This window comes from Pteropus alecto, unplaced genomic scaffold (assembly GCF_000325575.1).
Source record: "Pteropus alecto unplaced genomic scaffold, ASM32557v1 scaffold359, whole genome shotgun sequence".
NCBI lineage: Eukaryota > Metazoa > Chordata > Mammalia > Chiroptera > Pteropodidae > Pteropus > Pteropus alecto.
This window is the reverse complement of record NW_006443119.1, coordinates 262,490-274,492: the sequence shown is the minus strand read 5'-3', so window position 1 is coordinate 274,492 and position 12,003 is coordinate 262,490. Positions and strand designations below refer to the sequence as shown.

The window sequence follows — 12,003 nt, the reverse complement described above, 5'->3', positions numbered from 1 at the left end:
ACATAAGATTGTCAAAGAGCATTTGTGGCCCTAGTTGAGCAGGCCTTGACTGAGAGCCCCGTGGGAGAAAAAGGAGAAGGGAAGTCCAGGTTGATGTAGCACAGGTACTCCAGGTGGGTTTGTCCTTCCCTCCCCACCAGTACAGGAGTGGCCAGTTTGGATTTCCTCAGATCATTGACTTCCTCAGTGAAGGCAAGTCAGAACAGCTTGGCTTGGGAGAGTTACATCACCTGCCCTGCTAAACAGGCTTAAGGTTCCCCACAGCTTTATGTTCCATTCCATGCCACCTGATCCTGAGATGAGAAGGCAGTGTGGGGTGAGAAAGGGCAGTGGGCTGGAAGTCAGGAGGTTGGGGTTAGGGAAGAGCACACTACTTCCTCACTATGTGATGGTAGGGGTGGTTCACAGGACCACTTGTCCATTCCTGTAATGAGAATTTTGAATTGGGTTCTCTCTGTTTTCTTTTCTGACTCTCATTTCTGAATCTCGAATAGAGGAGAAACTTTTTAGGTTTAAGGTTCCCCGAAACTGGGAAATTTACCTTTTTCTGCTTTATTTTCAAAACTATATAAAAATTCCAAATATATAATTACAATACAGATATATTGACCAAGACCTTTAAATAATTACTTTTTTTGTTTGTTTTTAAGTCCCTGTTTACTTCCCAAATAAATAGGCATCCATCAGTACCAAGATTTCTTTCTTTTACAGCTCCTTTCTCTATGATACTTTCTAGTGTTGTATAATCCTCACAATGATGGGTTCTTCCTTTAATATAACTGAAATTATTCACATAGACCTAATCTACTTAATTCAGATCACTCAGTAGGGCCACACTTTGGTCAATTCCATGGAGTCTCATTCTCATAAAAAGCAGTGGGCATGGTGCCCTCTGGAGTTGTGCAATGCCTGGCTTAGTTTTTGTCCGAGCTCTAGGACTTAGCACTTAGGAGTGGGCAGCCCCTACTCTTTTATGGAGAGGAAATTGCCCTGGCACCACCATGAATGATTCGTGATGTTGGAGTGGATAGTGGGAGGGAACTGTGTTCAGCACATGTCTGTCACTCAGAGCCTTCTTCATTCTGGCTCTCTGGTCTTCCTTCATATTCTTTCTACTTCCCCATTTAACAAATGGAAAATAGAACTCTGGTATCCCAACGATGGGCCAAATGATTCTAGAAGACCCAATTCTAAGGTTAGACATGACCCAACATGTAAGGATCAAATCCATAGTTTGCAGTCCTGGAAAGGATGCCATTCTATCTCAATCTTTATTCTTATTTTTTATTGTAAGTGTTACGCACCAAGAGTTGAGATAAAGAGAAATCACGTCTTATGGTCCTTTCTTCCCAATTTAGGGGCTGTAAAATTAATAACAAAGTTTATCACTTTCTAATCTCTCATTACGTGCCAGGCACTGTGTTAAGGGCTTAATCATTTAATGTACACATCATGCCTACCTGGTGAATATTCAGTAAGCATGATTAGCACCATTTTGCAGATGAATAAACAGAGGCACAGATAAACGGACTTGCTTTCAGCCTGACAGCCATAGGGGGCAGAAGCATTCAGCCTAGGCTAGGCTGACTCCAGAGCTATAGTCCCAGCCACCACAATACCCTGCATGCTGGATAGGAGCTATAAACACATCATATTTTTTCTTCCCTCTGCGAGCCTTTTAATATGACATCTTTGCCCTGAAATGAAAGCTGGGTCAGAACATACAGTCTGAGCTCAAGTGGTTAGAGGTGAGGTGAGAGTCAGCACAGACAATTATGCAATCCTCTCACATGTGGGGCTAGGCCAAAGTCTGTGAACTATGAGCCAGGCAGCTCTGGCCCTGGTGGGGAAACAGCACCCAGCTCCCCTGGGGAAGCAGGAGTGGGGATCTGGAGGTATTTCTGGACTCAAGAGTAGCTCTTTCTTCTGTCCCCAGAAGGAGTAGAGAGCTTATGTTTAACTCAAGATGTCTCTCTCATTCCAGGTGCCTGGCACACAACATCCAAATAAATAATATTTATTGAGCACTTACTATGGATCAACTCCATTAGCTCATTCAAATCCTCACATTTTATTTTACCTATTTTATGACATTTCAGAAAGGTCTTAAGTAGCTTGTCCAGTGTCTCACAGAGGGAGGAGAGCCAGGGTTTAAATCCAGAGCTACCTTGTGACCACTATGATCTACTGCTTCCTTCAATATGAATTGTTTCGTTTTGTTCAAGATGCTAGACCCCCCAAACCCTGGGGCTCCTTTCCTTTGCACCTCCCTCCATTTAAAGTCCCTAGTCCTCCCTGCCGTTTTTCCTTCCCTGCCAGGAGAGACTCTGCCTCCCCAGTGTAGCTACAGAGCAGAGTCTTCTCCAGCCCCCTGGACCAGCCTGTTGTCCAAAGGGCCTGTCGGATCTCTTGTAATTGCATCCCATCCCAGAATTGCTTCATTTGTTAAAAACAAGCTCTGTTTATTTTGAGAATTTGTGTTTGGGGAGGAAATGATTTAGAGTTTGTGTAAAAAAGTAATTTAAGTATGGGTCTTCTGGCCCAAGAACAAGGATTCCAGGCTCTGTTCCCAGCTCTGTCCTCAAACCCCTCTCCTTCCCAGTCTCATTTTCTCTCTCTGCATTCATAGAGAATGAAAGGGCCCTCGAGGGACAAGATAAAGAGGAATGAGATAATGTCCAAAGAAATTCTTACATTCTGAGAAAAAAAAAATGTTCCCCATGAAGTCATACAAAATAATGCATGTAAAGCATTTAGCTAGTGCCTGACACCTGGTAGGTACTCAACTGCTGTGTGAGGCATTGGGCAGGTAGAGTATGCTGGAGTCACTGGCACCTGCAGAGAGTCTCATGGGCCTGGCTGCTTGCAGGGTGTGGCTGTCAGGAGAGTGCTTTCCTGAGTCTGCCTTCCGGGTACAGTTGGTGGCATGCCACAGCTCTTAGGAAAGTGACCTAACTTGGATTTTTTTTGTATGGATATAGAATTGCAAGAAATTCTCATTTGCATGGTGATGGGGAGTTTATTCTTCCTAGAAGCTGCATGTCAAGACCCAGAGAAAGAAGCATTTCTTAATAATGATTAATCAGCTATATCTCACACAAGAAAGAAAAGAAAACAAAGAAATGAGATACTACGGAAACAAGGGAAAAGCAATCACCCAAAGGTGAACCCACCCAGTAGTCCTTGACAGCATTTCCTCTTTTATGCATTAACCTGCATAAAAGTGACCTGCATCCCTTACTAAGTGGAAAGAGCACTGAGAGAGAAGACACGGGAGCAACTCAAGCACCTAGGAAGAGGTGAGCCTCATGCCAGCCTCCATCAGAGGTTTTTATTCATCTTCATCCTAGCCTGCATCTTTCGCAGCTACGGAGAGGTGACCTGTCACCATTGTGTATGGCCTATGATGTCCCAGGTACTGGGTATTTTGTAAAATGCAGAGGGGTGCTTCATACAGAGGGTGAACTTTCTGGTACCTTATTCTCAATAACAAGAGACGGAGAATGGAAAAGAAGGAAGGAGAGAAGAAAAGGAAGTGGAGGGAATGTAACATTGACTATAACCTTTTTATTCTAGGAACTATGCAGGACGCTTTATAATTTATCTTCTTTTAAATCCTTTGCAGTGTTAAATATCTTTTAAAAAATCTTTTTTTAAATTGAGCACCACCAATTCGGACAACCCAATCAGAAATGCATTCCTTTCCATTTGATATAAGGGGATCAGCTTGGATCTCTAGTTGAGATCCCAGAGTGGGTAGAGCTGTCAGTGGGATGGTGTGGAGGTAAAGAGAGAAAGCCTAAGGCCAGCCTGCTTGCCTTCTAGCGCCGGTTTTGCCATGTGGTGGCCATGAACTGTGGGCAGGTTACTTCACTTCTATGAGTCTCTGCTCCCTTTTTGGTAAAGTAGAGATAAAAACAGAAGTTACATCACAGGGTAGTTGTGAGCATTAAATAATTATGTAAAATTCTTGGCACAGTGTCTGACACATGTGGCATGTGTGATAAATGATAGCTACTACTGTTATTTGAATCTGCCAAAATGTCTGGAATCGCCTCACCAAGCTAAGGAAGGCATCTTTCTCCTCCACAAGATGTCTCGGTCTCGTCCCGGCATAGGACAAGCAGGCAATGTCCCAAAGCTTCCAACTGTTATCTTGTCAGAAGAAAAACTGTGCTCTCTTCCTAGTCATTTGGCTTTCTAGAAGCTCCTCAGTAGCCTTTAGGTGGGATAGAGTTCTGGATGGACTCTATAGACTTTTCTGCCAGTGGGCTCTACGTTCTTGAGGTTCCAGTATACACCTGCTCTCTCACTGGGAGTGATGCTGCGTCAAAGAGAGATGAGGCAAAATGGTTTATGAAACAGGATTTGCTATTTCTTGGTTTTCTGGAGAAGATCCTGAGGATCCCCAAAAACATCTGGGGAGTGGTGGTGAGAAAGGGGGCAGTTGGGCCTCACACGCTTGCACATACACGCATTATAGTTAGAGCAACTGGAACTATAAGTAGGAAGTGTGGGTGCGTGCGCTCTGCAGCCTCCTCAGCTGACACCCTATATTCGGTGCCTCCCTCTCCTCCACTGCCACGCACACTACACAAACCTCAGCACACACACAGCTGGAGGTGAGGGCGCTCAGTGGGCACCACGGAGGACGCTGGACAGAGGGCTGGTCTATGCGCACGCATTACAAGACTTATCTTTAAGGCTAAGTAAGCCCTGTTTGTGAAACTTGGGCTACTGCCGGGAGAAGTCAGAGAAAGAGGACTCAACAAGCTGCATAATTACGTTTTGTGCACTTTTCTCAATGTGTATTCTATGCTACTGTTTAAAGTGTTTAAATGAAGGAGGCAGAGAAAGACCGAGCAGGAAGGGTGAGAGAATTAGAAGAGACAGCAAAGATCTCTGGGTCTGGCCTTGCCCAGGGACTGACTAGCTGCAAACATGTTTCTCACCACCCCACCCCAACCCCACCCCCCGCCTCGGCTCCGTGGGAGGACACAGGGGAAGCCCCCAACTTGCCCTCTGCAGGAGTAGCCGTCCTCTTCCTCTTCACTGTGGCTAGTTATTAGGAGATGTCTTGTGCCTCTCTTTCTCATCTTCTCCAGAAGGCATCATCTTCATAATTGGCTTCAAACCAATGATTTTAAGCAGATACACAGTGGGGGTTTGTAATAAAAGGGTGTTGCCTATTTTAGGGGCAAATAGAAAAAGCCAAACGTGCTTTCATGGTTTTTCAGATCTGTTGCCTAATTCCTAGGGTGGATTACCAACCCTGTTTTTCTTATTTAATTGATTAAAAACAATGTTTTTAACCCCCGTTGACAAAGTGAGCTGTGTTGAGTCATAATAGAGTGATATACACACATACTCCCTGGGACTTGAGAGTATTGTGCTTCCTTATGTGGAGGTGGGGACATGGGGGGAGGGGAAAGGACACATCTAATTGATTCAAGAAAACCAGAGGAGGAGACACATACCCCTGAACTCCACAGGCATTGAGTCTGTTCTCTTGGTTGCTGCCCAGCCTGCCCTGTGAGGTCCAAAGGGGAGCTCAGTCAGGGGTCTCTTTCATTGCTCTCCGCTCTTGGCTGGGCAGCTGACTTCCACTTTTCCTGCAGAACATGAAGGCACAGCGTGTTTCCCTCTGGTTCCTGGGCACAATGTTCTTCTTGTGCTCAGTGCACACCCGAGGTCTCAGGAGATGTCTGATTTCCATGGACATGCACCATATAGAAGAGAGTTTCCGAGAAATCAAAGGAGCCATCGTGAGTATGGGTTCTGGGTGAAGGTGTAGGCAAGGGGGCTTGCCTCATCTTACATCCTAACCCAAAGAGCAAGTTCCTTCTCATGATCCTTTATGTCTCAGGAAGGCGTGGAATACTCATCACTTATGTTTCCTCCATAGCAAGCTAAGGACATCTTCCAAAATGTTACCATCCTGTCTACATTGGAGATCCTGCGCAGCGTTAAGGTACTTGGCTGTGTCTGTTCTTTCCTGTATTGTTATTTTTATGATAAAGTGGCCCTGGGTTGAGAAAGAAATCCTCACCCTGTCCCCTTCTCTTTCCTAGTCTCCAGTGTATTCTAAACACTCCTGCCCTCTCATTAATCAACTGATGTGTTAGAGTGCACTGTGTCTCAGAGACTTTGAAACCTCTGGGAGTCACCATTCTGTTGTCTGTATCTGTGAGGTTTTCTTTTTGTTTGTTTGTTGCTTTTTGTTTTATATCCCCATAGATACAGACAACAGAATGGTGGTTATCAGATGGGAAGGGGGTTGGGGGAAGGCAAAGAGGGTTAAAGGGGTCAAATATATGGTGACAGAAGGACACTAGACTTCCAGTGGTGAGCACTCAATAGAGTATGCAGATGTTGTACTATAAAGTTGTACACCTGAAATTTATATAATGTTATTAACCAATGTTGCCCCAATACATTTAATTTAAAAAAAAAAAGTGCCTGGGAGAAATTAAAGAAGCATCATTTACCTTGAGATTGAGGTGCCACATGTTCTATGGCTTAGAGTGATTTTGGAATCATGGGGAAGCCAAGAAAATGAGCAGTGACTTGAAAGCTGGGTTGGTTGTAGGTCAGTGAATAAAAGAAAGAAAGAGGTTTGAGGAGAATAGGATAACGGGTGTATAAAATAATGAATGTGGAGTGAGGGATCTGAAGGTGGGTGTTAGAGGATGAGGTAGAAAAATACATTGGAATCTTTTTACCAAGAACCTTGAATGGCAGGCTGAGCCTTGGCCTTCTATACAGCCAACAGGGGGTCCCTGCAGGGTTTGTTTTGTTTTTTAATTTTTATTATGGTGACATTGGTTCACAATCTAGTAAGTTTTAGGTATAAATTTAACAGTGAGGCATATATATATATATGTATATATATGCGTATATATATATATATGCATATATACATATATATATATTGCATTGTGTGTTCACCGCCCATAGTTAGATTTCTTTCTGTCACCACATATTTGACCCCTTTACCCCATGTACCTCCCCCCTCCCCCATTTCTCCCTCCCCTCTGGTAACCACTAGTCTATAGTCCATGTCCTTGAGTCTCTGTTCGTCTTGTTTGTTAGTCGCTTTTAGGTTTATATCCCACATATAATTGCTATTATGTGGTTTTCAACTTTTTCTGTCTGGCTTATTTTGCTTAGCATGATTATCTCAAGGTCCATCCACGTTGTCGCAAATGGCTGTATTTCATCTCTTCTTATGGCTGAGTAATATTCCATTGTATATATGTACCACAGCTTCTTTATCCAATCATCTATTGTAGGACACTTGGTTGCTTCCATGTCCTGGCCACTGGGAATAACGCTGTAGGTTTTTGAGCCAAAGGCTGTATGATCACAATGCTTTTCAGAAAGGCAATCTGATGATGTTCTTTACAATTCAAGGCAGGGAAGCCACTGTGGAGATCAGTCCAATTGTCCTGAAGAGAGATGATAAGAGTATGTGTGTTACAAAACAGTTGGCTTACGAGGTGGCAATTCACTTTATAGAGGGGGCAACTGAGAACTGCCTTTGAAAGTGAGCTCCTCCAGTCCCTGTAAGAATTCTAGAAAGATTCAGTGTTTTTCAAGTATTGATGTGACAGAGTGTAAGGAATATCAGTATTTCCTTGGGCTTCTCTGCACAGGGTAATTGTTCTAGGTAGCATTGGACCTGATTTATTTGTGGTAAACCAATGTAGCCTCTTAATAAATACTGTTCTAGCCAACTGTATATGACCATTTATTCCAAAATCATCATTTTCAAATAAGCGAATTAATGCCTTGGGAGGGAGAATGACTAGTTAGTGGTTGAGTGAAGATTAGTCACATCTCACTCCTCTGTCTCCAGATTCTTGTCCTTTCAAGGTCTAGAAATAGCTGTGGCATAAGGAAAGGAATCGATGAGGATGCAGGTCTTTATTATATTCCCCCCTCCCTCCTTCTCTCCCCAATTAAAACGAAGGTGTGCAATTTTTTGCCCTTTTGGTTAAGATAACCAGCAGGAACAATACAAGAGAAGGGTTTTTGTGTTGCAAGTAGAATTTGCTATCTAGGAAAAGCTACCCATGGGGCCAAGGAGGTTTTGCTGCTTTAATGCTAATAAAGATGAATGCACTATCCTGTCGTATATCCTTCTCTTTCAAACTAAGCTGTAAGTCTCCTGCAAGATAACTCACTGACTCTCAGGGTGGGGTGCAAACTGCTAGAAAGGAATTCAGCCTGGCCAGCTGCTCTGAGCTGTACCCTGGGAATTCAGGAGCCCTCCCTTAGAGAGATCTACACTCTGCCAGCTGTGGAGTTGCCCAGATGTAGGCATTTCCGCAGCTGTCAGTTTCCATTCTTACTAATCTCAGCTCCATCTAAATGATTCCCTGCAGTTTAAAAAGGACAGACTAGAGGAGAGCCAAGCAGGGTGGCCAAGATAAACACAATGTCATTGCAATAAAAAGAATATATGCCCAGCACACACCTGACATGAAATAGCCATTGAATAAATCCATATTGATGGATAGGAGACATTACAGAGAGGCAGACTTCAGCACAATGTAAGGGAGTACTTTTTAAGAAAGCTGCTCAGACATTGGTTCTTTCAAAAGGAAGATGATTGATTCCTAGAAGAGTTAAAGCAGAAGTTTGTGATGACATGTTGGGGATGCTGTAGAGAGAATTCTAGTCTACTACTGGGTTCCATCCACTATTAATCTCCTGGCCCTATAAATAGAAAGGGGTGAACTGCAATCTCTCCTTAGTGTCTTCATCATAAGTAGCTTTGTTGTGGTAAGAGGAGATGAATACTCTGAGACCAATATGAATTTTAAAAGTGACTTTTAGTTATCTTGCTTCTTCCTGCTTCTATGCAAATAGGCTGCTTTGGTCTCTAAGATAGTAAGAGAAAAGAGTCTTGGGTCTTTCTCTAATTTGTGTCTGTAGCCCTTAGATGTGTGCTGCATGACCACGAACCTTCTGGCATTTTACGTGGACAGGGTATTCAAGGACCATCAGGAGCTGAACCCCCAAATCTTGAGAAAAATCAGCAGCATTGCCAACTCTTTCCTCTACATGCAGAAGGCTCTGCAGCAATGTGTGAGTCACCATATTGAAACTCCAAGCATCTGTTCTCCGTCTGCCCCAGGGAGAGCCCAGGATATGCTGGCCCCAGTTGGCCTTCTGAAATCATTCCTGGAGTCAAAGGAAATTCCCTGCCCTTCTTGTCCACAGGGAGAACTGTCAAGAACCTCTTCGTGTGATCATTCCCTGCCCAGGGCTTCCTCTCTACCAACACCTCACGAGACCCAGGTTTCCTCATGGATAATTCTCCTAGGGTGACCACTTAGTTAAAGTACTCCTTATGTGATCCCAGGGCTGCCGTGTAAGAGGGGTATGCCAAAGATTACAGGCTTACCATAGGCACACCCCTAGTTTTTTTGTTTCTGGCTCTTTGGGGTTTCCATACCAATTAACCTCTGGGTGGTTCCCTGGTATAGCCTATCCCTAAGGATAGCCTATGAATTCATTGTTATCTATTAATATCAAACATCAGAAATAAAACCAAATTCAAATAAGTCAAAGAAATCTTAGACTAGGAGAAATCCTGGGCTCTAGCCCCATCCCTGCCAATGATTTCCTGTGTGACTTTGTGGTAAGTTACTTTACCTCTCTGTGCCTCCGATTCTAAAATTGTTAGAAGTCATGATCCCTGTCCCACTTACATTAAGATTCACAAATCAATTATTTAATTAACAACCTAACAAATATTTATTGAGTGTCTACCTTGCGGGGTGCTGCATTCACTGAGTGGTGACAAGACAGATTTGGCAGTATTTTCCTGGCTCTTCCAGTCTGGTGGGCTGTCAACCTAGAACAAGCAAAAGCTCTGCTCAAACACAGGGTGACTCTACAAACAGACCCTATGTCCCCCTGCTGCTCCAGTCTGAGTTTATTCACCTGACTCTCACCTTGGGAGGAGGGCGAAATGTCACTCAATGCAGAGAGGTAGTTGAAAGTGCTGGCCAGGGTGGAAAGGTCCTCTGATCGGTGCTGCCTTCACTTTACCACAGCAGGAACAGAGACTGTGTCATTGCGGGCAGGAAGCCACCAATGCAACCAGAATCATCCACAACAACTATAATCAGGTAAGGACAGGGAAGAAGATGGGGAAGGTGGAAATGACAAGTAGGAGCTTGATTGAGAATATGCCAGCCTTTCTGCCTCACTGCCACTCAAATTCACTCATTTACTCAACAGGTATTTATTGTAGACCTTCCCAATTCTATGTGTCTGCAAAGAGTGTGTTGGTTTTACCTCATTTGATGACTTCCTGAGTTCCTCTTCCCCATCATTCCTCCACTATTTTCTTATGCCCTCACATATTAGACTTAACCTGTGTTAAATTTTGAGGGAAAGCACATACTGTTTCAGATGAGGGTAATACAGAAGGAGCAAAGATCTCCAGTGACTCAGAAGCAGTTATGCAAGAAACACATTACCTGCCAGATGTCACTGTGGCCTGTAATTGTCATGAGCATTCTATGTGGTTCAGAAGAGCATGCTCCTCGTGTAGACATAGATGCACGTCTCATACACAGGCGGAGGTAGAAACAGTGCTTCTTATATGCATTGCATGGAGATTTTTGTTAAAATGCATATTCTGGGTCAGTAGGTCTGAATGAAGCCTGTGATTCTTCATTTAGACCACAATCCTAAATGATGCCAATTCTTTGAATAGCATGGAGGTAGGGAGTCTGTTCAGAACTCTGCTTCTTTGTAGAGAAGTTCTACAGGATATTGTTATAACAATGGCCAAGAGTCATATTGTTCTTACTATGAGCCAGGTATTGTTCTAAGCACACTAGAGGTATTAACACATTTATTCTTCACAACACTGCTATGAGCCATTATCTGCATTTGACAAACTGGTTAAGTACCTTAACTAAGTTCATACTGCAACTAAGCTGTGAAGGTGGGACTTGATCCCATGCCATCTGGTTCCACAGGACTTTTGAATCTTATCATCTCCTCTACTCTGCTGAGGAAAAGGTGGAGTAAGGCGGGAGACTTGGGTTCTAATTCTAGCCTTGTTGCCAACCATCTATGTGATACTGGGTAGGACACTGATCCTTAGGGGCTTTGATATTTCAATATGTCAAATGGGGACAACACTCTCTCCCTACCCTGGGATCGAAACCTTCTAAAGCAGTGGTCTCCAACCTTTTTTGGCACCAAGGACTGGTGCTTCTATGAGAATCTAATGCCTGATAATCTGAGGTGGATCTGAGGCAGTGATGCTAGTGCTGGGGAGCGGCTATAAATACAGATGAAGCTTCCCTTGCTGGCCTTGCCTGCCACTCATCTGCTGTGCGGCCTGGTTCCTAACAGGCTATGCTGGTACTGGTCTGCAGCCTAGGGGTTGGGGGACCCCTGTTAAAGCTAATGTGAAAAGGAGAATAAGCAGAAGAACTTTCCAGGAATGCAAGTTTTTTTTTTTTTCTGTGAAAAATAAGAAAAAGAAAAACAGAGGGCAAAAAAATGAAGAATTTAAAATTTTGTTTATAAGTGGCTGACATGATTTAACTACTTGTATATGAAAAACAATTTGGGCTGCCCATTGAAAAAATAATTTGGGGTTTGTACACTCTGCACATATAATCAATGAATAAAAAGAACACCTCACGGGGACAGGAACATGGGGAAAGTGATTTGAAAACGATTATGCAATCTAGAAAAACAGGTTCTTATGATAATTTCCCTGGTTTCAGCTGGAAGTCCAGTCTGCCGCCCTCAAGTCTCTGGGAGAGCTGGATGTCTTTCTGGCCTGGGTTCACAAGAATCATCAAGGAGCTTCCACTGCCTGATGACAACGAACCTGATTACCCAGGGGCAAACAGCCCTGAGATTTCCAGTAGGAGACAGCCCACTTTGAAGAGGAAAGAGATGGAGAAGGCCCATTTTTATGCAAATAAGGGTTTTTTTGAAGACATCTCTCTGTTGATTTGA

At 43.6% G+C, this 12,003-nt stretch overlaps 1 protein-coding gene across 2 annotated transcripts; it reads left to right on the top strand.

The window, feature by feature from the left end:
- The first annotated feature begins 3,219 nt into the window (after nucleotides 1-3,219).
- IL19 (interleukin 19) lies at nucleotides 3,220-11,967 on the top strand. 2 transcript variants are annotated; one of them, XM_006922824.3, is made up of 6 exons: nucleotides 3,220-3,299; nucleotides 5,619-5,765; nucleotides 5,906-5,971; nucleotides 8,941-9,093; nucleotides 10,068-10,142; nucleotides 11,766-11,967. In XM_006922824.3, the coding sequence occupies exons 2-6, from the start codon at nucleotides 5,622-5,624 to the stop codon at nucleotides 11,859-11,861; spliced, it is 534 nt and encodes a 177-aa protein (XP_006922886.1). In that variant the 5' UTR covers nucleotides 3,220-3,299; nucleotides 5,619-5,621; the 3' UTR covers nucleotides 11,862-11,967. The 2 variants fall into 2 exon arrangements, with proteins under 2 accessions (XP_006922886.1, XP_024896275.1); XM_025040507.1 differs by lacking the exon at nucleotides 3,220-3,299 and adding an exon at nucleotides 5,324-5,537.
- The last annotated feature ends 36 nt before the right edge of the window (nucleotides 11,968-12,003 follow it).